A 21,567-nucleotide genomic window follows, 5' to 3' on the forward strand; every position below is an offset into this window, starting at 1 on the left:
AAACCGGCCTGGCCTGCTTTCCTCGTCCTGTCCTGGGGGCTTCAGGCCTTCTGGGCACTGGGAACGCGCGGCATGTAAACGGCTTCCAGGGTCGCCACGGTCTGCTGGAAGACGCACAGACCTTTCTGGACGCCTCCATTCGTCCTGACTCCTGTACACACACTGTGACATTGTGGGTAATTTATGAGTAATGACGCCTGTAGGTATTTTTTTGTTTCCCAACTCCAGAAACAAAATGAGAATTTAGGGGCTCAGGAACATTCCAGATAACCCAAAGCACGTGACATGGTTTTCACTCCCAGAAGTGCTCTGAATGTTTGCTCCTCACACGTCACCCTAAAAAGAAAAACCAAATGAAAAGCAGCGTGAGGGAAGGGACCCTGGGATGACCTCGGCCTGAACAGCCCTTTTGCTCCTCAGATTCCCGCTGCAGCAGGAGAGCGGGCAGACGGTGGAGTGCACGGTGGCCCAGTACTTCAAGGACAGGCACAAGTTGGTTCTGCGCTACCCCCACCTCCCATGTTTACAAGTCGGACAGGAGCAGAAACACACCTACCTTCCCCTGGAGGCAAGTCACCCTCTCCCTGTGGTCTCTGGGGGCTTGGGAGGGAAGCGTTCCGGGCTGGAGCATGCAGCTTCCAGAAACTGCCGAGGCCCCAGTCAGGTACAAATGGCACTGCTGCTGCTGCTGCAGGAACTCGGGTGGGTTAATGGGCTTTGTTGCACCTCGGTTTTGCCTTCAGTAAAATGGGGTCCGCAGCTCTCTTGTGGGATTGGCGTGAGCCTTGACTGAGATTGTGTGTAACGCGCCCAGCGGGCCCCGCAGCCGGAGGCAGGTGTTCTGTCACTGCACGCTTGCGTCATTCACTCTCCTCTAACATCACGACTCTTTGAAAAAAATCCTTGCCTTGGGAAAGGGTCAAATTCCGACCCTGAGCCACGTGCTGTAACTCTTCCCTTGGTGTTTAGATTCTGGCACTTTACTGTCGTTCAGTAGGGCTGGGCAGCTCCAGTGCCTTGTCCCATAGGTAGACGTCTTTCACACCTGCAGCCGCTTTCATGCCCGCAGCCACCGAAGACTGGAGAAAGCCCAGAAGTGCTGGTGTCAGGACACAGCCCCGTTGACCTGGTGGGCTGGGCACAGAGGCCGTGGGATCTGTGTGTTCGCGCGACATGGGGTTTACTTAGCAGGGATTTCTGTTGTGAAGTGGAAGGCCGTGGAGCAGCCCCCACAGCAGACACCTGCATGGCGCTTCATAGCCCAGGGATGAAAAAGAGACAGTCCCAAGCAGAGACAGGCCACCAGCCCCTGAGTCCCCTGCCCACTCCCCTGGTCACACCAGTGCGGCACTGATGACCTGTCTCTATGTCCTCTTCGCAGGTCTGTAACATAGTGGCAGGACAAAGATGTATTAAAAAATTAACGGACAATCAGACCTCAACCATGATCAGAGCGACTGCTAGGTCGGCACCCGATCGGCAAGAAGAGATCAGCAAATTGGTGAGCGTCAGTCCCGGGCAGGGCCGCCCTGTGGAGTCCAGTCCGGTTGCCCTGGCACAGAAACCTCTGATGCTTGGAACGGATGCAGCTGCTAGAGAGATGGGAGGCCCCCACCCACTCCGTGCGTTTTCTTCTTCCCCTTTGCCAGATGCGAAGCGCAAGTTTCAACACAGATCCATACGTCCGTGAATTTGGAATCATGGTCAAAGATGAGATGACGGACGTGACTGGGCGGGTGCTGCAGCCGCCCTCCATCCTCTACGGGGGCAGGGTACGTGCGGGGCAGCGGGGACCGTGTGGCTGCGGGGCATGTCTCTGCCCCGCAAACCCTCTCAGGTTCTGAGCCATTGGCCGCAGTGTAGACAGTGTTCCATGCAGGAGAATCCTTTCTACCCCGGGCTGAGCCTGTAAAAGGCGTGAGACTTCATAAAGGAACTTTCCTTGGGCCTTTTTAAAGTTTTTCAGAATTACCCTTAATGTTTTCAGAAGATAATTTTTATTATCCCATGAAAGTTTAGAGAGTGCCATTCTTCGCGTGACGGATGCTCACCGAGGGTCAAATTATTTCCCAGAAGCCTGTACTGCTTTTGTATTCTTTAACTTTTGCTATGAGGGTGTTTGGTAACAGTTTTTTGTCCTTGCTAATTAAATTCTAGTTGTTTGTTTTGAGGCAGGGACTTGCTCTGTCACCCGAGCTAGAAGGCAGTGGCATGACCATAGGTCCCTGCAGCCTCTAACTCCCAGGCTCAAACAAATCTCTCTCCTCAGCCTCCCAAGGAGCTGGGAATACAGGCGTGAGCCACTGTGGCCAGCCCTTAACTTCTCCTTTTCATCAGTGTGGAACCAAAGGTGTCCTGAGCACTGAGCCCTCCGACATCTCCTCTCATTTCCTCCTGGGCAGACCCTCGGGTGCAAGCACACCACGTCTGGTGGGAGGGTCCAGAGGTGACCACGCTGGGAGGGACACCAGGGCTCTGCAGGGCCTTAGTGTCAGAGGTTACTGACTTTCTTAAGCACCTGGCATCTGTGTAAGGGTCTGCCTAACCTTTTACACCCTAGTTTCTACCTAACGGAATTTTACCCTCATCCTCAGGACCTGGAACGAGGTTTTGGTTTGTTTTTTGTTTTTTCCTGTCTTATTTCAAAATATAGGTTCTGGGCTGGGCGCAGTGAGTGGTTGGCATCTGTAATCCCAGCACTTTGGGAGGCTGAGGCGGGTGGATCACTTGAGATCAGGAGTTTGAGACCAGAAACCCTGTCTCTACTAAAAATACAAAAATTAGCCTGGAGTGGTGGTGCGTGCCTGTAATCCCAGCTACTCAGGAGGATGAGGCAGGAGAATCACTTGAACCCAGGAGGTGGAGGTTGCAGTGAGCTGAGATCACACTGCTGCGCTCCAGCCTGGGTGACAGAGCAAGACTTGTCTCAAAACATAAAAAATACTTTAAACAAAAAAGTTCTGTTTTTTAAATGTTTCAGAATTCAGAAGATTTAAAAGAATGAGAGGAAAAAAGTCTCTTTTTTTCCCAGTTCTCGGTTGCCCTCTCAGGAAGCAATTGGTGTTCTTTCTCCTTTGTAAAATCACCCAGGGATGATTCACCCCTTTTTGTGAAAATAATAGCAGTACCTGTATTTCTGTGCCTCGCTGTTTTCTAGCTAAATATTTCCATAGAGTTCACTGAGAGGCTGCTGGCCGTTCTGTGTTGCTGTGCGTGCGTGTCTTGTCCTCTGGCGCTGTTGCGTGGGACCCCATCGTGTAGGGGTCTGTGTCCCTGGTGGTGGGCACAGCCATTCCTTGTCTCTCTGAAAGGAGTCTGAGCGAGGCCCTTCAGCCCTCCCTGGCTTGCTTGTCCCCCCAGGCCCCAGGTGCTGTATAAACACAGCCCAAGCCCAGGAGGAAGAGCGCATGATTCCGCTTCATGAGTTGGGGAGGAGACCCCAGGGAGAGCAGAGGAGTGCCTGCCCCCGTGGGGGGACGGGGCTTTTGAACCCAGCGCCGCTTCACAGCCCTGCTGGCTTCTTGGAAGCCCTCTTAGCAAGGGCAAGGGCAGTGGTTGTCTGAAAAACAGAAGCACTTGTGTAAGCCAACCTTGCAAAAATCTCAGAGTGTAGGGATTAAGAGAGCTTGTAGACTGGGTGCCACGGCTCATGCCTGTAATCCCAGCACTTTGGGAGGCCAAGGCAGGAAGATCACCTGAGATTAGGAGTTCGAGACCAGCCTCTGGTCAACATGGTGAAACCCTGTCTGTACTAAAAAGTACAAAAACTAGCCAGGCGCCTATAATCCCAGCCAACTCTGGAGACTGAGGCAGGAGAACTGCTTGAACCTGGGAGGCAGAGGTTGCGGTGAGCCGAGATTGTGCCACTGCATTCCACCCTGGGCAACAGAGTGAGACTCTGTCTCAAAAAAAAAAAAAAAGAAAGACCGGGCGCGGTGGCTCACACTTGTAATCCCAGCACTTTGGGAGGCCAAGGTGGGCGGATCACCTGAGGTCAGGAGTTCAAGACCAGCCTGACAAGCATTGAGAAACCCCTTCTCTACTAAAAATACAAAATTAGCCGGGTGTGGTGGCACATGCCTGTAATCCCAACTACTCGGGAGGCTGAGTCAGGAGAATCGCTTGAACCCAGGAGGCGGAGGTTGCAGTGAGCCAAGATCGTGCCATTGCACTCCAGCCTGGGCAACAAGAGCAAAACTCCATCTCAAAAAAAAAGAAAAAACAACCTTGTAATTTGTTTGAGACAGAGTCTTTCTCTGTTGCCCTGGCTGCAGTGCAGTGACGTAGTAATAACTCACTGCAGCCTTCACCTTCCAGGCTCAAGTGATCCTCCCACCTCAGCCTCTCGAATTGCTGGGACCACAGCCACACCACCACACCCGGCTAGGTTTTTAATGTTTTATAGAGACGAGGTCTCACTATGTTACCCAGGCTGGTCTTGAACTCCTGGGCTCAAGCAGTCCTCCCACCTCAGCACCACACCTGACTGAGCTTGTAATGCTGCTGTTAATACATGAATACCTTTTTCCAGATCTCTAAAACATTTTAATGTGAGGAAACATTCCTGTCCCCTGCCCTACCTACCCCCGGTCCATTGTTAGTGCAAAAAAACAAAATGTCCTTCAGAAAGCAGTGTGTACAGCAGGAGTTCTCGACCGGGCATGACTTTGCCCCCCAGGAGACATCTGGCAGTGTCTGGAGACATTTTTTATTGTCACAACTTGGGGGTGAGTGGGATAGTCTACAGGGCACAGGACAGCCCCGTGACAAAGAATCACTGAACTTCAGATGTCAGTTGTGCTGAGGTTGAGAAGTACCTGTATAGTAAGAGCCTGTGTGTGTGTGTGCGTGTGTGTGCATGTGAGTGCGTGTGTGTGTGTGTATGTGTACTCCCTGTTTGGAGCCCCAGGCTGTCTGTGAGACTCTTGCACACAGGGAGGCTGGTGGGAACAGGCAGAAGTTATAAAAATATAGGAAGCAAAGCATTTATTTCTATCACGTGTCTGATTTCTACAGCAGGCATTTTGTACGAAATGTTTTCTACAGAAAAGATTTTGTACGAAAAATGTTTTCTGCTAAAAAAACAAAAATCTCTACAGAGTAAATGACAGCAACTCAGGCACAGCCGCATCCTTTAGTGATGCCCCCAGGCCTAGGAGTGCCTGTCCGTCCCACAAAGGACCCTTCCTGGCCCACCCTTCTCTTGAGAAGCACTTGAAGCCGGTTCAAACATTCCTTAGGTGACAGTGCTCAGGGCTGGTCCTTTCTAGCTGAGAGCTGACAGCGTATTTGCACAGCTCGCCTTTCTCTTCTCAAGTGGAAGTAGCTCCCATTTCCGACACAGCTGCAGGCAGTGGCATGCTGAGTGGAAAAAGCTACGGGCTCAGTCCCAGCTCTGATCTCCCCTTCCCACGTCATTGATGATAGGGGAGCGGAAATGAGGGAAAGCTCAGTATAGAACAGGAGACCTTCCTGTGGCATGGCAAGGCACTTCTGTTTCTCCAGGCTACTCATGAGGTTGGATAGAGCTTTGGGCCTCCCTCCTCCTGGCTTAGCCCCCATCTGTCTGTTCATCACTTACCCATCCATCCATCCATCCATCCATCCATCCATCCATCCATCCATCCATCTATCCATCTATCCATCTATGCATCTCTCTGTCCATCCACCTACCTATCTTATCCACTAATCAACCATCCACCCACCCACCTTATCCGCCCATCAACCATCCACCCACCCACTTTATCCACCTATTAATCATCCACCCGCCCATCTTATCCACCAGTCATCAACTGACCACCCACCTACCTTATCCACCCATCAACCATCCACCCACCCATCTTCCACCAGCCCGTCCATCTACCGTTCCTCCGGTTGTCTGCATCACTAGGCAGTTCAGAGACAGGAGACAACACAGCAGTTCTTTCCCTGAGAAGCCATTGTTGGTCAGGGGGACCAGCAGTGAGAGTAACAAAGTCTAAGGTTGAAGGACTAGGTTTTCTATGTTTTCTCACCCGGAACCTTTTGCCATTTGCAGAATAAAGCGATTGCGACGCCTGTCCAGGGCGTCTGGGACATGCGGAACAAGCAGTTCCACACGGGCATCGAGATCAAGGTGTGGGCCATCGCGTGCTTTGCCCCCCAGCGCCAGTGCACAGAAGTCCATCTGAAGTAAGCCCTCCACAGGCAGAAGCTCCGGCCTGGGGGTCCCGCCCAATGGGCAGCTCGAGTGACCACTTGCAGGACTGACTCTGGTTGGGGCGGGGGTGAGGGCACTGGCATGGGTTTTGGTGTCAGGTTCATCAGCCTTTCCCTGTCAAATACCATTGCCCAGGCCAGGACAAGACATGCTGCCCCGTCGGTGCCCCTCACTCCTGGGACCTACCCTCGCAGTGAGCATGGAGAAGTAGCGCAGACCATAGACGAAACCAAACAGGATCTGAAGGAGGTTTATAAGGAGGGGCAAAAGAGAGAATTGGATTCAAAGAACTCCAGTTATTTAAAAAAAAATAATTTAGCTCCATATTTGTGTAAATTAGAAGGAGAAAGTGAAGACAGAATCAGGAAGAGATGGGCACAGTGGCTTAGGCCTGTAATCCCCAGTACTTTGGGAGGCTGAGGCAGAAGGATCACTTGAGGTCAGGAGTTTGAGACCAGCCCATCTCTACAAAAAATACAAAAATTAGCCAAGCGTGATGGTGCCGCACCTATAATACTAGCTGCTCGGGCCGCTGAGGCTGGAGAATCGCTTGAACCCGGGAGGCGGATGTTGCAGTGAACCGAGATCACACCACTACACTCCAACCTGGGTGAAAAAGCAAGACTCCATCTCAAGAAAAAAAAAAAGGCCGGGCGCGGTGGCTCAAGCCTGTAATCCCAGCACTTTGGGAGGCCGAGATGGGCGGATCACAAGGTCAGGAGATCGAGACCATCCTGGCTAACATGGTGAAACCCCGTCTCTACTAAAAAAATACAAAAAACTAGCCGGGTGAGGTGGTGGGCGCCTGTAGTCCCAGCTACTCAGGAGGCTGAGGCAGGAGAATGGTGTAAACCCAGGAGGTGGAGCTTGCAGCGAGCTGGGATCCTGCCACTGCACTCCAGCCTGGGTGACAGAGCGAGAGCGAGACTCCGTCTCAAAAAAACAAAAAGAAAAGAAAAAAAAGAATCAGGAAGAGATGGTGAAGTAGAGAGGTGGAGAGGCTGGGAGTATTATCTTCCTTCCCAGACAAGGGGAGTGATTAAGAGGAGAAAAGCTTTGGTTCAGGTCTCTGCCACTTGCCCAGGTGAGCGCCGGGCCCTCTAGGAAGCCCAAGTGCCGTGGAAGGGCCTGCCCTCACCCAGGACGCTCGCCTTGACCAGCACAGCTGTGCCAGGTACGAGCCCAGCGGGACTGTCGGGAGCACACAGCAGGGTGGCTCATGCCTTTTTGCCAAACTTCAAAGGGAACGTAAAGTCTTTGTTTCCCCGCTCTGTGGGGGCAGCAGGAGAGAACTCCAGCCTGTGAGGTGTAGCCGGTCCCTTGACAGTTCCAGCAAGGGCTGGCTGTGAACGGGCACGGCCCTGGGAGCTGACGTCTTGCTGGCAAGTGGCCATCTGTCCTTCTGAGGCCACCTCTTGTCCACACTGCTGGCAGAGGAGGTGGAAGCCCAGAGAGGATGTTTGGGAAGCAAACTAAAGTAGGTTAGTTCTGAACACGGGGTCACCTCCTGCCCCTTCTTCTGTCCTTGGCCCCTTGCTTCACTTTGGCCTGGAGCTGAAGATACAGGTGGACACACACGTGTTTCTTGACCTGATCTAATGTACAGGAAATTGGACACTGGCTGGGTTGGAGTGCCTTGTCCTCGCCCTTATTGTAGAAGGTGACATGATTCTTAGTCTTCAGCTTAAAATAGAAGCCGCTGCCGTGCCTCGCACCCCGCCCCAGCTTCACCAGGCCGGCCGTCGCCAGCTGCCACCACTCCTCGGGCTGCGGGCTGTTGGATTTTCTCTCGTGATGATGTCATACGGTCCAGGTTGTGCCCATCAGAACAACTGGGGGAAAAGATCCAAAAGGACAGTGAGCTGAAAATCTCCCTCCGACAGTGCTGGTCTGTGCATGGGGAGAACACTGGCCCCCTTCACAGGAGCTCCAGGGGCTGCTCGGCAGTTTACGGGGACAGCGTTGCGTCCGCACCGGGGCCGCCACAGCAGCGAGGCAGCGTGAGCACAGTTTAAAGGCTGCTGTGTTACGGTAGCAAGTTAGCTGCAGGTGACTTTCGAGTGCGCTTACGTGTATGTTGAGCACACTTAACCTTTCTCATGAGGCAGTATGTGTTGGGAGATGTAGCTCTGAATTCTGGCCTTGTCCAGGACTTTAAGAACAACTTTGACCTCAGTGAAAGTGCTCTGGGCTTTGTAAAAATGATGCCCTTGTGTTAGAGCCTCTGGTCGGCCTGAGTTCTCCACCATTCCCAGTGCACCGTAGTGAACTGAGCCTTCTCCTGCAGGTCCTTCACAGAGCAGCTCAGAAAGATCTCGAGAGACGCCGGCATGCCTATCCAGGGCCAGCCGTGCTTCTGCAAATACGCGCAGGGTGCGGACAGCGTGGAGCCCATGTTCCGGCACCTGAAGAACACGTATGCAGGCCTGCAGCTGGTGGTGGTCATCCTGCCTGGCAAGACGCCCGTGTACGGTAGGTGTGGGCGCTCCGCTGGCTGCAGGGAGCCGTCGTGGTCTCCATGGTGTTTGTTCCTGCCTGAGCCCCTGTGTGTTTCTGCTGCACTGAGAAAGGTGATCCTTTCGGGCCTTCCAGGAGGCTGAGGAAGAAGAGGTGGCTTCTGATCACTGCCAAGTCTGTGTTCGGGGCCTCCCCGTCGTCCTGTATGATGCCGTGCTCGTGGGCAGTCAGCACCTCAGGTGGCACATGCCTTGGCACATGGGTGGGCACCCCATCCATCACACAGCATGCGTGTTGGCAGGATGGAGGAGCGTTTGTTTAACGCACAGAGCGCCGCACCAGGGTCAGCTCCTGCTCGGGACTCAGCCCGTGTGTAACCTCTGTGCCCACCTCAGAATTCTGTGGCGTTTTGCCAAAGTCCATGCCAGGGGGTCACCCACAGGGCCCCACGCCCAACCACAGACAGATTATGGACATGTAAAAGCCACACTTCTCTAAGTTCAACATCCCAAAAAAAGAAGGGAAGAAAAAGCTATTGGTGTTGACATCCTGTAACATTGTCCCGGGGTCACCATTTCCCCAGATCTGCCCAGTGAGCAGCTGACCGGTTGCTTCATGAAAGAGACCAGGAATAGCGGGGGGTGGGTCCATGGAGCTCTTTGATGTCAGGTTTACATCTGCCAAGGATTTTGAGGGTGCCAGTGTTTTTATTTTTAACCACCAAAGCATTTGCTTGCAGCCAGCGCACCGTGGTGTGAGTGACCTTCCTTTTTTTCCTTTTTTTCTTTCTTTTTTTTTTTTTTTTTTTGAGACAAGGGCTGGCCCTGTCTCCTAGCCTGGAGTGCAGTGGTGTAATTTTGGTTCACTGCAACCTCTACCTCCCGAGTTCAAGCGATTCTTCTGCCTCAGCTTCCCGAGTAGCTAGGATTACAGGCACACACCACCATGCCCGGCTAATTTTTGTATTATTAGTAGAGATGGGGTTTTGCCATGTTGGCAGGGAGCAGGGTGATAACATGGGAAGAACTCTTGGCCTCAGGTGATCTGCCTGCCTTGGCCTCCCAGAGTGCTGGGATTACCAGTGTGAGCCACCGTGCCCGGCCAGTATAAGTGGCCTTTCTGAGCAGAAGAGCCAAGTCCTTCCTTTTAGCTGGGCTCTTTCTCTCCTGCCCTGGGGCCCCTAGGCCCCTAGGTGAGGCATTTAAATTGGAGGGATGAGATAGACTCACTCAACTTCCCTTTATGAGGGAGGGGAAGCCCGGCCTGGGCAAGGCGGGCACAGCTGTGCTGGATCCTGGACTCCAAGGAGCCTGGCATCCCCCTCGGGGCCAGTGACCCTCTTCTATCACCGACCTCGGACAGAGGGGACATGCAGAGCTCAGCACAGCTGCCATGGTTGCGCTTGCCAGATGGGGGCAAGAGGGCTGGTGGCAGCTGCCGCTCCCAGGGCCAGCTGAGGAAGGGGCGCCAGCAGAGCTGTGTGTGTGCCTCTTGTGCCCCTTAGCCGAGGTCAAGCGCGTGGGAGACACAGTGCTGGGGATGGCCACACAGTGCGTGCAGATGAAGAACGTGCAGAGGACCACACCGCAGACGCTGTCCAACCTCTGCCTGAAGATCAACGTCAAGCTGGGAGGCGTGAACAACATCCTGCTGCCCCAGGGCAGGTGAGGCCCGGCCCCTTTACCTCCGCCTGCGGACCAGGGCACGGAGGGATGCCTGGCAGGGTGGGGTGCGGTGTGCAGGGGACATGGGGACACAGTCCCCTCACCTGGGCCCAGCACCGTCCTGGCCACAGCAGAGCAAAGATGTTAGACACAGATCTGGCTGCTCAGGCTCTGCTGGGGACCAGGGGCGTCTGCAGGAGTTTGAGCATTGTGGTCAGGTTTCCAGACAGAGAAATTCGTGCCTCGAATCCCAGTGGGCAAGGCAGAGCAGGGCATGCCTCGGATGGCCAGGAGATGGGCTTCCCTGGCTCGGCAGCAGCAGCTACTGTGTGGACCAGGGCACCCCCATGCTTCCCACGCCAGGCTGGTCATGGATGCATCGTGCTGGGACTTTGGACTGAAAAACTCCTCATGGGAGCACACGTTGGCAACTCCCAGACCAGGATAGGATGTGTGGCCAAGCACTGGCCACCCGCCTGCCTCAGAGGTCCGGGGCTGACCGCCGGGGATGGGAGTTGGGGGCGATGGAGCTGCACCCTCTTCTGGCACCTCCTGACCGGCTGAGCGTCCAGCTATTCTAGGCCAGGGCCATGGTTTGCTTCTTCCCTGCCTCCAAAGCCACCAACCTGTGATGTAGGCAAGAAAGATGTCACCACACAATGACAGGCATCTTTGCCAACCCTGGCAGTTGTCTTAACATTTGGACGACAACAACAGAGAATACGTAGAATCAGATTATTTGTGCATTTGTGCAGAAGGGAACTGGAGGCTGTAGGCAGCCCCTGTGGCGTGGACCTGTTGGAGCTCCCAGTCAACGGTGGGGCTCAGCTGATAAAGCCATCCTGAGCCAGGCAGTGCGCTAAATCTGCATCACTGGCACACCGTAACAGAGTTAAGAATCCTAAATTGAACTGCCTTAAGGCAGTGACCCTCTGTGTTTGGAAAGTGGGGCGGTGGTGAGCCCCCGCTGTGTGCACAGGCCTGTGCTGGGTCACCACAGTGTCCTCACACCTCAGCAGCTCTCGAACCCCAGCGGGGCTTGTTCCCAGAGTGTCCTACTCAGCAGGACTGACCGGGAATTCCCACCGCTAGCAAGTGGACACACACAGTGTCAATGCTGCTACATGGGGGACCAGGCTTTGAGAGCCACCGAGTGACACGCACCCAGAAACAGTCTGTTGAATTCATCAGGGAGCAGGGTGATAACATGGGAAGAACCTGGATTCCCAGTGGAACGGCTATGAGCATGGGTGCGGGCTCTGTGGTGAGACAGGTTCATGGGAATGAGCGAAGACCAGTCCCGAGCTGGCTGGGGACTAAAGTGCTGCTCCTCAGTCAACAGGTTCTGTATTTATTGAGTACCTACTGTGTGCAGAGAGTTTGGGCCATAAGCGGACAGCACCGGGCCGGAAGTCCTGGTGGAGGCACCCAGGTCGTGAGCCTATCGTACAGGCGGCAGGTGCACAGCAGAGCCATGGGAGGGCCGTGAGAGCAGACAGGAGACAGGTCCGCCCACGTGCAGTTCCTGGGGGCCGCTGGGGAACCAGGGCTCCCTCGGGTGAGCTGGGGTGAGCTGGGGCTGTCGGAGGCACCCGACTAACAGTATGGCCAGCTCTGGCTCCATGAAGCTGAGAGGGGCTGGTGGCCTGGGCCAGGCCAGGGCAGGGGCACAGGGTGGGAGCACCTGGACTCTGAGATGTTTTGAAGATAGAGCCCTGGGGCTTGCCGGCAGGTGGGATTGGGCTGTGCGTGAAGGAATAATCAAGGCCCTTGGCCTGGGCTGCAGGAGAGACCTGGTCGTCATTAGATGGGGAGGCTGTTGGGAGGGTGAGCACTGGGCATGGGTGAACTGGACCCCACAGCCTCAGCAGAGCATCTGAGTACGGGTGATGAGTGGATGGTGGGAACCAGAAGGCTGGTGTCAGGGGAGACAGGATCCAGGAATCCTTAGCAGGCAGGTGGTATTCCAAGCCCTGGGCCCTGGAGAAGGCTGGAGTTCACAGCCTGGAGAGAGAGGAACCAGCAGTGGAGATGGGAGAGGCTGGGGCAGGGAGGCTGGCCGCAGGGCCCTAGGCACCAAGGGAAGTGTGTCCCGCAGCAAGCCAGGCGCAGCAAGGCCTGAGGCTCGGCCGTGGGTCTGGGTGATGCAGAGGTCATTGGTGACCTTGGGAAGAGGAGCCTTGTTGCTATGGCCATGAGAAGTCTGACTAGAAGGGGCCCGGGAGCCAGCGCAAGCAGTGATGGGTTCAACTGAGACAGGGAGCTCTGCCGGAAGGCAGGCGATGGGAGTGAGAGAGTGTGGGCGGGGAGTGAGTCACAAGCACGTGGGGAAATGGATGCGGGGAGAGGGCAGCAGAGGCAAGGGCCCCATCTGCCCGGTTTCCAACAGGCAGGGCTAGCAGAACGGCCGCTTCTGATACTTCCTGATGTTGCCTGCAGCAGCCGAGCAAGGCTGGGTGGGGTGCGGGGCGGTGCACTCTCAACCCGGCAGCAGAGTGGGGAGGGAGGTGCTGTCACCACCTCCGCCTTTCCCGGGGAGCCTGTCCCTGCCCCCGTGCATGCTGACTCCCGAGGGTCACCGCTGGGATACACTCGGAGTCTGGAAGTTCTCCATGGGGTGGTTTTGCTGCCAGGGGACATGTGGTCATGTCTGGAGACATATTGGGGTGTCAGGCTGGATGGGGTGCTACTGGCATCCAGTGGGTGGAGGCGAGGCATGCCTCTCAGCACCTGCCCATGCTCGGGACAGCCCCCCACCCCAACGAAGAGCGAGCTGGCCCCCGCGCTGGTGGTGCCGAGGGTGATGGGAGAAACCCTGGCATGGGTGTGGCTGCAGAGGCAGTAGAAGGTGGAAGGATGAGCCCTCCTAGGCCTGAGCCGCAGCCTCAGCAGCTGTCAGCCCCTGGCCTGTCTGGTCTGGAGTACACTCCACCCAAGCCCCCCAACCCCCGTCTCTTCTGAAGCAGATTTCAGATCTTGTATCATTTAATCTGCAAGGTTTTTAGTATTCCTGTTAAAAAATAAGGATTCTTTTCAAAAGTATTACCATGATACACTGACCACCTCCAAAAGGTGATGATGGCACCTACTGGGGTCGGAGGTCCAGGCGTGTCTCACCGTGGCCCCTGACGCCACTCCTCTCCGCAGGCCACCAGTGTTCCAGCAGCCCGTCATCTTTCTGGGAGCGGACGTCACTCACCCCCCCGCCGGGGATGGGAAGAAGCCCTCCATTGCCGCCGTGAGTGTCAGCGCTTTTCATGGGTCTTCCATTGACAACGTGTGGGACCCTGTCGAGGTCCCACTGCCACAGTGTGGCCAGGGGTCCTTCCTGAAAGGCATGGGGTCACACTAAGTGGTAGGGACGGCCAAGGTAGTGTGGGGGAGAGGTGTTTGGAGCGGACACTATAATGACACAAAGTAAGTTCCAAGAAGCAGTCAGAGGTGGGGCATAGGGGCTCATGCCTATCCCAGCCCTTTGGGAGATCTGAGGTGCAAGGAGGCCCCCTGCACATGGGGGCCTGACTGGCCGGTGCTAGCCTGGGGTATGATGACCCCATGCCCCCACGGCATGAAAACTCTGGCTTTGGACCCAGCCCCAAACCTCAGACAGGCCCGTGCTGCTTCTGTTTTCTTGTTTCTCTTGGACAATGAGCTTCATGTTTCAGAACTTTCTTGGGTGCAAAATGAGGAAACAAATTTTGACCTCGTGGGAGAATTAGGAAATGATGTGGTTAAGCCCCTGGCACGGTGCCTGGCACAGAGTAGATGCTCAGAAAATGCTGACATTCCAGCCTGGGCAACATGGCGAACACCCAGCTCTCCAAACATAGCTCGGGGTGGTGGCATACGCCTGTAGTTCCTGCTACCTAGGAGGCTGAGGTGGGAGGATTGCCAGAGCACAGGAGCTCGAGGCTGCAGCGAGAAGAGATCGTGCCGCTGCACTCCAGCCTGGCCAGCAAAGTGAGGTTTTCTCTCAAAAAAGAAAAAAGAAAATGCTACCATTATTATTTCATTAGTTGGGAGAGAATATGGAACAGGAGAATCTATCTGGGACACAAGGAAGTCATTCGAGCTGCCCCAGGTGGAAGAAAAGCAACCTGGTATGTGCTCTGGTGTTATTCAGGGCACACTTCCTTTAGGAAATGCACACTGCATCAACTAATTCCTGCCACTTGGCCCGATAATCACAACCCCACCACTCCCACGCATACACCACTGCTCACTTTGTTGAGTCAGATTTTTGGTGGTGGTTGTTTGTGTTTTGTGTGTTTTTTTTCTTCCTTTTTTTTTTTTTTTGAGACAGAGTAACTGTCACACAGGCTACAGTGCAATGGTGCAATCTCAGCTCACTGCAACCTCTGCCTCCCGGGTTCAAGCAATTCTCCCGCCTCAGCCTCCCGAATAGCTGGGATTACAGGCACCCACCATCATGGCTGGCTGAATTTTGTATTTTGTAGAGATGGGATTTCACCATGTTGGCCAGGCTGGTCTCGAACTCCTGACCTCAGGTGATCCACCTGCCTCGACCTCCCAAAGTGCTGGGATGACAGGCGTGAGCCGCCGCACCTGGCCATGCTGAGTCATTTTCGGCCCTTTCCTCTGATGGCGAAGCACTGCATGGCCGTCACCGAGGCACAGCTGGGCACCAGTGTGCCCAGGAGGGAGCCAGGCACAGAGGGGAGCCCCCAAGGGTCCTGCAGCTGGCTCTCCCTGTCCCCACCTCACCTGGTCCCCATTAACTTTGTTTTTTTCTGTACAAATGTTATAAAGCATTCAATTATATCTCTGGCTTTTGGAGCCTTGGGCTGTTTTTTTGTTGTTGTTTTTTGTTTGTTTTTCAAGTTTTCAGAAACAGAGAAATCTGCGTGTTTATCCCCTGGGCCCCACAATTCTCAATCAATAGGAACAGATTTCTGTTTATGTTAATGTATTTCTGTTTATACCAACTGGAAACATTACAGAGTTTATTTTTCTCTTGGTTTAAGAGAAAAATTATAGCCCAAGGCAGGACAAAGGACGTGGAATAGTGGGAGAATTAACTGGGGAAGAACTTGTTCTGTAAGGATTTACGAAGAGGGAGGCAGATTGCCAAGAAGCAGTTCCAATTTTTCAGTGACATGAGAGGTTTTATTTCCATCAGTGTTTTTCAAAGTAAAGACCTCGCCTTCCCCAGCCAGAGGGTGGAGCGGCATGCGGAGATCTACCCGGTTCCCCCCATGGGCTGGGCCACCTCATCCCTCACGCTCACTTGGCCCCCGACAGAAGAACCGCAGAGCCGTGCTGGGCTCCCTCTGTCTGCCCTCTTTGTGGCTGGCACCTTCCAGTGGCTGCTTGCCTGGCTGGTGTGCCTTCGGGATGCTCTATGTTGATGTGCTTGTAGTTTCTTTGGAAGAAATAGGGACGCTCCCACCCATTGCCTTCTTTGGACTGATTAATTCAGCCACATCTGATCCCAAGCAGAGGATAGTTCTAATCCGTTTTTTTTTGTTTTTGTTTTTGAGATAGAGTCTCACTTTGTTGCCCAGGCTGGAGTGCCATTGTGCGATCTCAGCTCACTGCAACCTCTGCCTCCTGGGTTAAAGCAATTCTCCTGCCTCAGCCTCCCGAGTAGCTGGGATTATAGGTGCACACCACCACGCTGGGCTACTTTTTGTATTTTTACTAGAGACGAGGTTTCACCGTGTTGGCCAGGGTGGTCTCAAACTCCTGACCTCGGGTGATCTGCCCGCCTCAGTCTCCAAAGTGCTGGGATACAGGTGTGAACCACTGTGCCCGGCTGGTTTTTTTTTTTTTTTTTTTTTGCTTTTTTAACTATGTAACTTGGCAAACTTTTATACTTCAGGAAGTATTTATGAACACTATTGCCAGACACCGAAAGCCTAAAGGCTGTGAGTTCACACCCAGCCAGCCATTGTCACTGGACTGTGATGTGAGTTCCAGGGTGGGGACACTTCTCGTTCCCATCTTCCCGAGAGTCCAGGCACACGCCCAGGAGAGGAAAGTTTCAGGAACCCTTGACCACACTCACTGCCTGTTCTGCAGGTGGTGGGCAGCATGGACGCCCACCCCAATCGCTACTGCGCCACTGTGCGCGTGCAGCAGCACCGGCAGGAGATCATACAAGACCTGGCCGCCATGGTCCGCGAGCTCCTCATCCAGTTCTACAAGTCCACGCGCTTCAAGCCCACCCGCATCATCTTCTACCGTGACGGCGTCTCCGAAGGCCAGTTCCAGCAGGTGGGCGCCTCTTGGAACCTCCTCACCCCTTCTCCAGGGTCTGTCATTCCCCTGTTTGTGCAGCAGAACCACACTCAATGAATGGCAAGAATGATGTGGCTTTCATTCAGCCACAAAGCCGATCTAGTCACAGCATGGAAGGGGGTCCAGGGGAGATGGGACAAGAGGCTGTCGAGACCCTGACACTGAGGCAGGACAGAGGGAGAGGAGGAGGGGTGGGAATGGGCCTGGGGACCAAGAGATGAGGGAGAGATGCTTGAGTCCAGCTGGCTCACAGAGCAGAGCTCCATCTGGGGGCCTCCCAAGGGCCTGGCTTTGCCTTGCAGCCTGTGGAGAGCTGCCGGGTGTCTCTGCGAGGCAGGGAGCTCATTGCATCTGGGGACACCTGTCTGCAGTGTGAGAGGTGTGGAGGCAGGGCCAGGAGGAGGGATAGGTGGCAGCTCTTTTGAAGGTAGGGTCGCCAGGATGCGGCCACTGTCTGGATGTGGAGAGAGGGATGGCCGCATCTTGGCGGCCATGTGGAGAGTGGGTCACTGCCGGGTCTGGACAGGCAAGGAAGCCATCGCAGAGGGGCGAGGGGAATCTCATTGCTGTCTTTGGTTGAGAGCTTGCGCAGCAGCCCCAGATCAAGGTGACCTGTGGGCAGGAATGAGTCCATCGCGGCCTGGAACTCGGGCGATGGGTGCCCTGAGTGTTTCTCCCGTTGACTAGAGCCGATTCCTCCCCACCTCTCGCCATGTCACACTGTCGCTTCCTTGGGAGGTGTTAACAAGAAAAGCAGAAGAAAGCTGTCACGGACCTGTTGGGGGAGGAGCCCCACACAGTGGGGTGGGAAGACATCCTTGGTGGCTGCCCCAGGAGCTCAGGACCTCGCCCGCCTTGATCAGGAGGCTGGATGGCACGCAGCCTAGCTCCCGCGTTTGCCTTCCAGTCCGGAGTGAAGCAGAGCTCGTTCCCGAGGCCCATGGCCTCCTGGGAGGACAGAATGGATACATTTGACCGGCCAGCCCCTCCTGGCTGGAGCCTGCCCTGAGCTTCTGCAGGAACTTGGCCTCTGCGTGTGCCTTCTCGGCACAGAGCCCAGCCTGCACCCCTGGCCTTGGCCGTGCCCCTTGCACACACAGAACCTCCTGGGCCCTGCAGGGGAAGTGTTCTTCCCGTTCCTGAGTGCCAAGCCCTCTCCTCCTGCATCCAGGCCTCCCTGCAGAGAGGATGCTTTCTGCCCTCCTGTGTTTTCACCTCACCGTGAACACGCTTACTGTCTCAGAATCACCGCGGCTGGGAGTCCTAAACCCAGAACCCGTGCATGGGACCGTTGCTCACATGTACTGCCATCTTTAAGCACGACCTTTTCCCCGTCCGTGCCCCTAGGTTCTCCACCACGAGTTGCTGGCCATCCGTGAGGCCTGTATCAAGCTGGAAAAAGACTACCAGCCCGGGATCACCTTCATCGTGGTGCAGAAGAGGCACCACACACGGCTCTTCTGCACGGACAAGAACGAGCGGGTGAGTTTCTGCACGACTCCAGGCACGGGGCACGGTTCTCCCCTCAGCCCCACACCCCAAGCACGCTCACAGAGAGCCTGCTGGCCCCAGTGCCTCTGTCCCAGGCGACTCTGTCCTCCAAGGGACTTCGGGGGATCCAGGTTTAGGCACTAGAGAAGGCTGTCCTTGATTTGGTAAAGTCTTTTTTGTTGTTGTTTTGGTGAGTTTTCTTTTGTTTTGTTTTGTTTTAAGATGGGGTCTGGCTCTGTCACCCAGGCTGGAGTGCAGTGGTGCGATCATAGCTCACTGCCACCTCTACCTCCTGGGCTTGAGTGATCTTCCCACCTCAGCCTTCCTGGTAACTAGGACTAAGGCATGCGCCACCACACCTGGCTAATGTTATTTTTACTTTTTGTAGAGGCAGGGTCTCACTGTGTTGTCCAAGCTGGTCTCAAACTCCTGGGCTCAAGCCATCCTCTTGCCTTGGCCTGCCAAAGTGCTGGCATTACAGGTGTGAACCACTGTGCCCCACCAAAAAGTCTTCATTTATAAGTCCCATAGGCCTAGGCTAGGTCTAGGCACAAGATGTCACTTATCTAATAGATTAGCAAAAGAGGCGACTCTGAAAAGGGCCGCATTAGAAACCGCAGCACAGAGCCGTGCAGTCGTAGAGAATTGGTAGAGTGGCGCAAACTCGGACCCCCCGGCAGGTCCCTGTGGCAGGGCTGGAAGGTGGTGCTGGGGGGGAGGAGAGATGGCGGCATTGAAGCACCACGGTTCATCTCACGGGTGTTCTGGAAGGAGAATGTGGAGGAGCAAGAGTTGCAGACAGAACAGCTGAGAATTCTCCACAGCTGACGAAAGCTAGGACACCCAGGTTAAAAGTGTTCTCCGTGTTCCTAGTAGGATAAGTAAAAATAAACTCACATCTATCCACATTGTCCTAGCTGTCTAACGTCAGGGTAGCTGCCTAAGGAAAGAGACCTGCCCAGAAAGGAGGCCTTGGACTGAATCAGAAGACCTTGACCTGGTCAGGGCAGGGCCAGAAGGCAAAGGGTTAACATCCACTCGGCACCCAGGAAAGAAACTTAGAGTGTTAGACTCCCTACGGGCACGCCCCTGCGAGGACACAGGGAAGGCTTACTGTGCAAATGGAAGGCGAAACAGAATTTAAGCATCACAATGAGGAAAAAGGGTATTTTATCACAGTAAAAGGAATCATTCACCAGGCCAGGCGTGGTGGCTCATGCCTGTAATCCCAGCACTTTGCGAGGCCGAGGCAGGTGAGTCACCTGAGGTCAGGAGACTGAGACCAACCTGGCCAACATGGCAAAACCCCCTCTCTACTAAAAATACAAAAACTACCCAGGCATGGTGGCAGGCACCTGTAGTCCCAGGTACTCGGGAGGCTGAGGCAGGAGAATTGCTTAAACCTGGGAGGTGGAGATTGCAGTGAGCCAACATTGTGCCACTGCACTCCAGCCTGGGGGACAGAGTGAGACTGTCTCAAAAAAGAAAAGCAAAAAACAAACAAATAAATAAGTGGAATGATTCACCAAAAAGATATAGCAACTAATGAGCTTGAATGTACCTAACACCAAATTATGTAAAGAAAAAAAAGTAAAGCAAAAAGTAACAGAATTTTAAGGAGAAATTGATGAACACACCATCAAAGATGGGTATTTTTACACAGCTCTTATTATACTGTTTCCAGACCAAAATGAAAAACTAAGGATAAAACACATGGGGCCAGGCATGGTGACTCATGCCTATAATCCCACTACTTTGGGAGGCCAAGGTAGGAGGATCGCATTAGTCCAAGAGTTCAGGACCAGCCTGAGCAACAAAGTGAAACCCCATCTCTAAAAGAAATTTAAAAATTAGTTGTATATGGTGGCATAAACCTATGGTCCCAGCTCCTCAGGAGGCCAAGGCAGGAGACTTGCTTGAGCTCAGGAGGTTGAGGCTGCAATGAGTTGTGATTGTACCACTGCACTCCAACCTGTCTTAACAACAAAACAAACCCCTGAAAATTGGAAGAGTGAAATGAACAAGCCAAGCCAGATCCAATAGTTAGACAGAATCTTCCCTACAAATAGCTGGGTTCACATGGAAGGTTATAAAAGTTCTACCAGGACAAAGGAAGTCTCAGGAGATTTCCAAACTTCAGTCTCAAGCCATATTTTTTTAATCATTATACAATTAAATTTTAAATCAACAGTAGAAACGAAGTTGAAGAATGTTTTCAACTTTCAATTCACTGCTGAGTACCTCATGCATTAAACATGTAACGAGAATAGAAATCACAAAGTACTCAGAACCTAACAAAAACGAGAATGTCCTGTCAAGGCTTATGCAATGCAGCTAAAACAGTGCAGTCTGTAGATTTAGATGAATTTGTTGTACAACAAGAAAGCGATAAAATAAGCCTAAAGACAGGAAGGATGGGAATAAGAGACCTCAGTCCCCAGGAGTCAAGGGAAGGCTGAGGCGCTCATGGCCTTGGGTGCCTTCCCCTGTCCTCTTCCTCCCCGCTGCAACCCCCAGATCTCTGTTGCCAGGAGGCAGGTGGGCTCCAAAGTCAGCTTACTCCTGGTGACACCTACACGCCACTTCTCCATCCTAGAGTGGAAACTAATGAGGTAGAAACTGAAGAAGAAATAAAGCAGATGAACAAAATCCAAACCTACTTTGAAAAGAGATATTAGAGCCAGACTCGCTGGCTCATGCCTGTTAATCCCAGCACTTTGGGAGGCCGAGGCAGGCGGATCACGAGGTCAGGAGTTCAAGACCAGCCTGACCAACATAGTGAAACCCCATCTCTATTAAATACACAAAAATTAGCTGGGCGTGGTGGCACATGCCTGTAATCCCAGCCACTGGGGAGGCTGAGGCAGGAGAATCACTTGAACCCAGGAAGCAGAGGTTGCAGTGAGCTGAGACCACGCCATTGTGCTCTAGCCTGGGTGACAAAGCAAGACTCTGTCTCATATATATATATATTTTTTTTTTTTAAGGTTGCAAAGAAGGGAGCACACTGGAGATTCTTTTTTGTATATATATTTAAAATTTGTACAACTAAAAAAAAATCATCAGGGACCCTGCTAAATGCTGGAGCAGGGCTTGTGGGATGGGAGTTTGCTGCTGTGGTGGCCGTGCCTGCATCTCAGCTGGCTTTTTGGTCCATGCTTGTGACCTTGTAATTAAACCATTGAATGGTTCTATGTACCGCCCTGGCCTCTGGGACAGTCTCTAATGGAGCCGCCCTGCTCTCTCAGGTGCAGGGAGCAAGCCACCAGCAGAGCACGGGGCTCCTGACAGCGTTCACGCTGGTGTGCCTGTGCTCGGATGAGGGCCTGTCCGCAGCCAGTCACCTGGTTTAGCTTTGGATTTGTATGTTGGTGACAGTTTCCATCTTGACCTCCAATCAAAACAGCACCAACAGTACGTTCTGCAGTGAAGACTGCATTTAACTCATGGGCCTTCATGAGAGTTGGCGGAAAATAACCCCAGCCCACATAGAAC

General features: G+C 53.7%; 1 protein-coding gene across 4 annotated transcripts in view; it reads left to right on the top strand.

The window, feature by feature from the left end:
- AGO2 (argonaute RISC catalytic component 2) overlaps positions 1–21,567 on the top strand; it is a 119,847-nt gene that overhangs the window by 82,424 nt on the left and 15,856 nt on the right. For all 4 annotated transcript variants that reach the window (XM_050800235.1, XM_050800236.1, XM_050800238.1 and 1 more), the window contains exons 8-16: positions 421–568; positions 1,382–1,501; positions 1,650–1,772; positions 6,038–6,171; positions 8,487–8,671; positions 10,161–10,320; positions 13,468–13,558; positions 16,363–16,557; positions 17,929–18,063. In XM_050800235.1, coding sequence (XP_050656192.1) covers positions 421–568; positions 1,382–1,501; positions 1,650–1,772; positions 6,038–6,171; positions 8,487–8,671; positions 10,161–10,320; positions 13,468–13,558; positions 16,363–16,557; positions 17,929–18,063 — 1,291 coding nt within the window. The remainder of the gene's footprint in view (positions 1–420; positions 569–1,381; positions 1,502–1,649; positions 1,773–6,037; positions 6,172–8,486; positions 8,672–10,160; positions 10,321–13,467; positions 13,559–16,362; positions 16,558–17,928; positions 18,064–21,567) is intronic.

Source organism: Macaca thibetana, chromosome 8, assembly GCF_024542745.1.
Source record: "Macaca thibetana thibetana isolate TM-01 chromosome 8, ASM2454274v1, whole genome shotgun sequence".
Taxonomy (NCBI): domain Eukaryota; kingdom Metazoa; phylum Chordata; class Mammalia; order Primates; family Cercopithecidae; genus Macaca; species Macaca thibetana.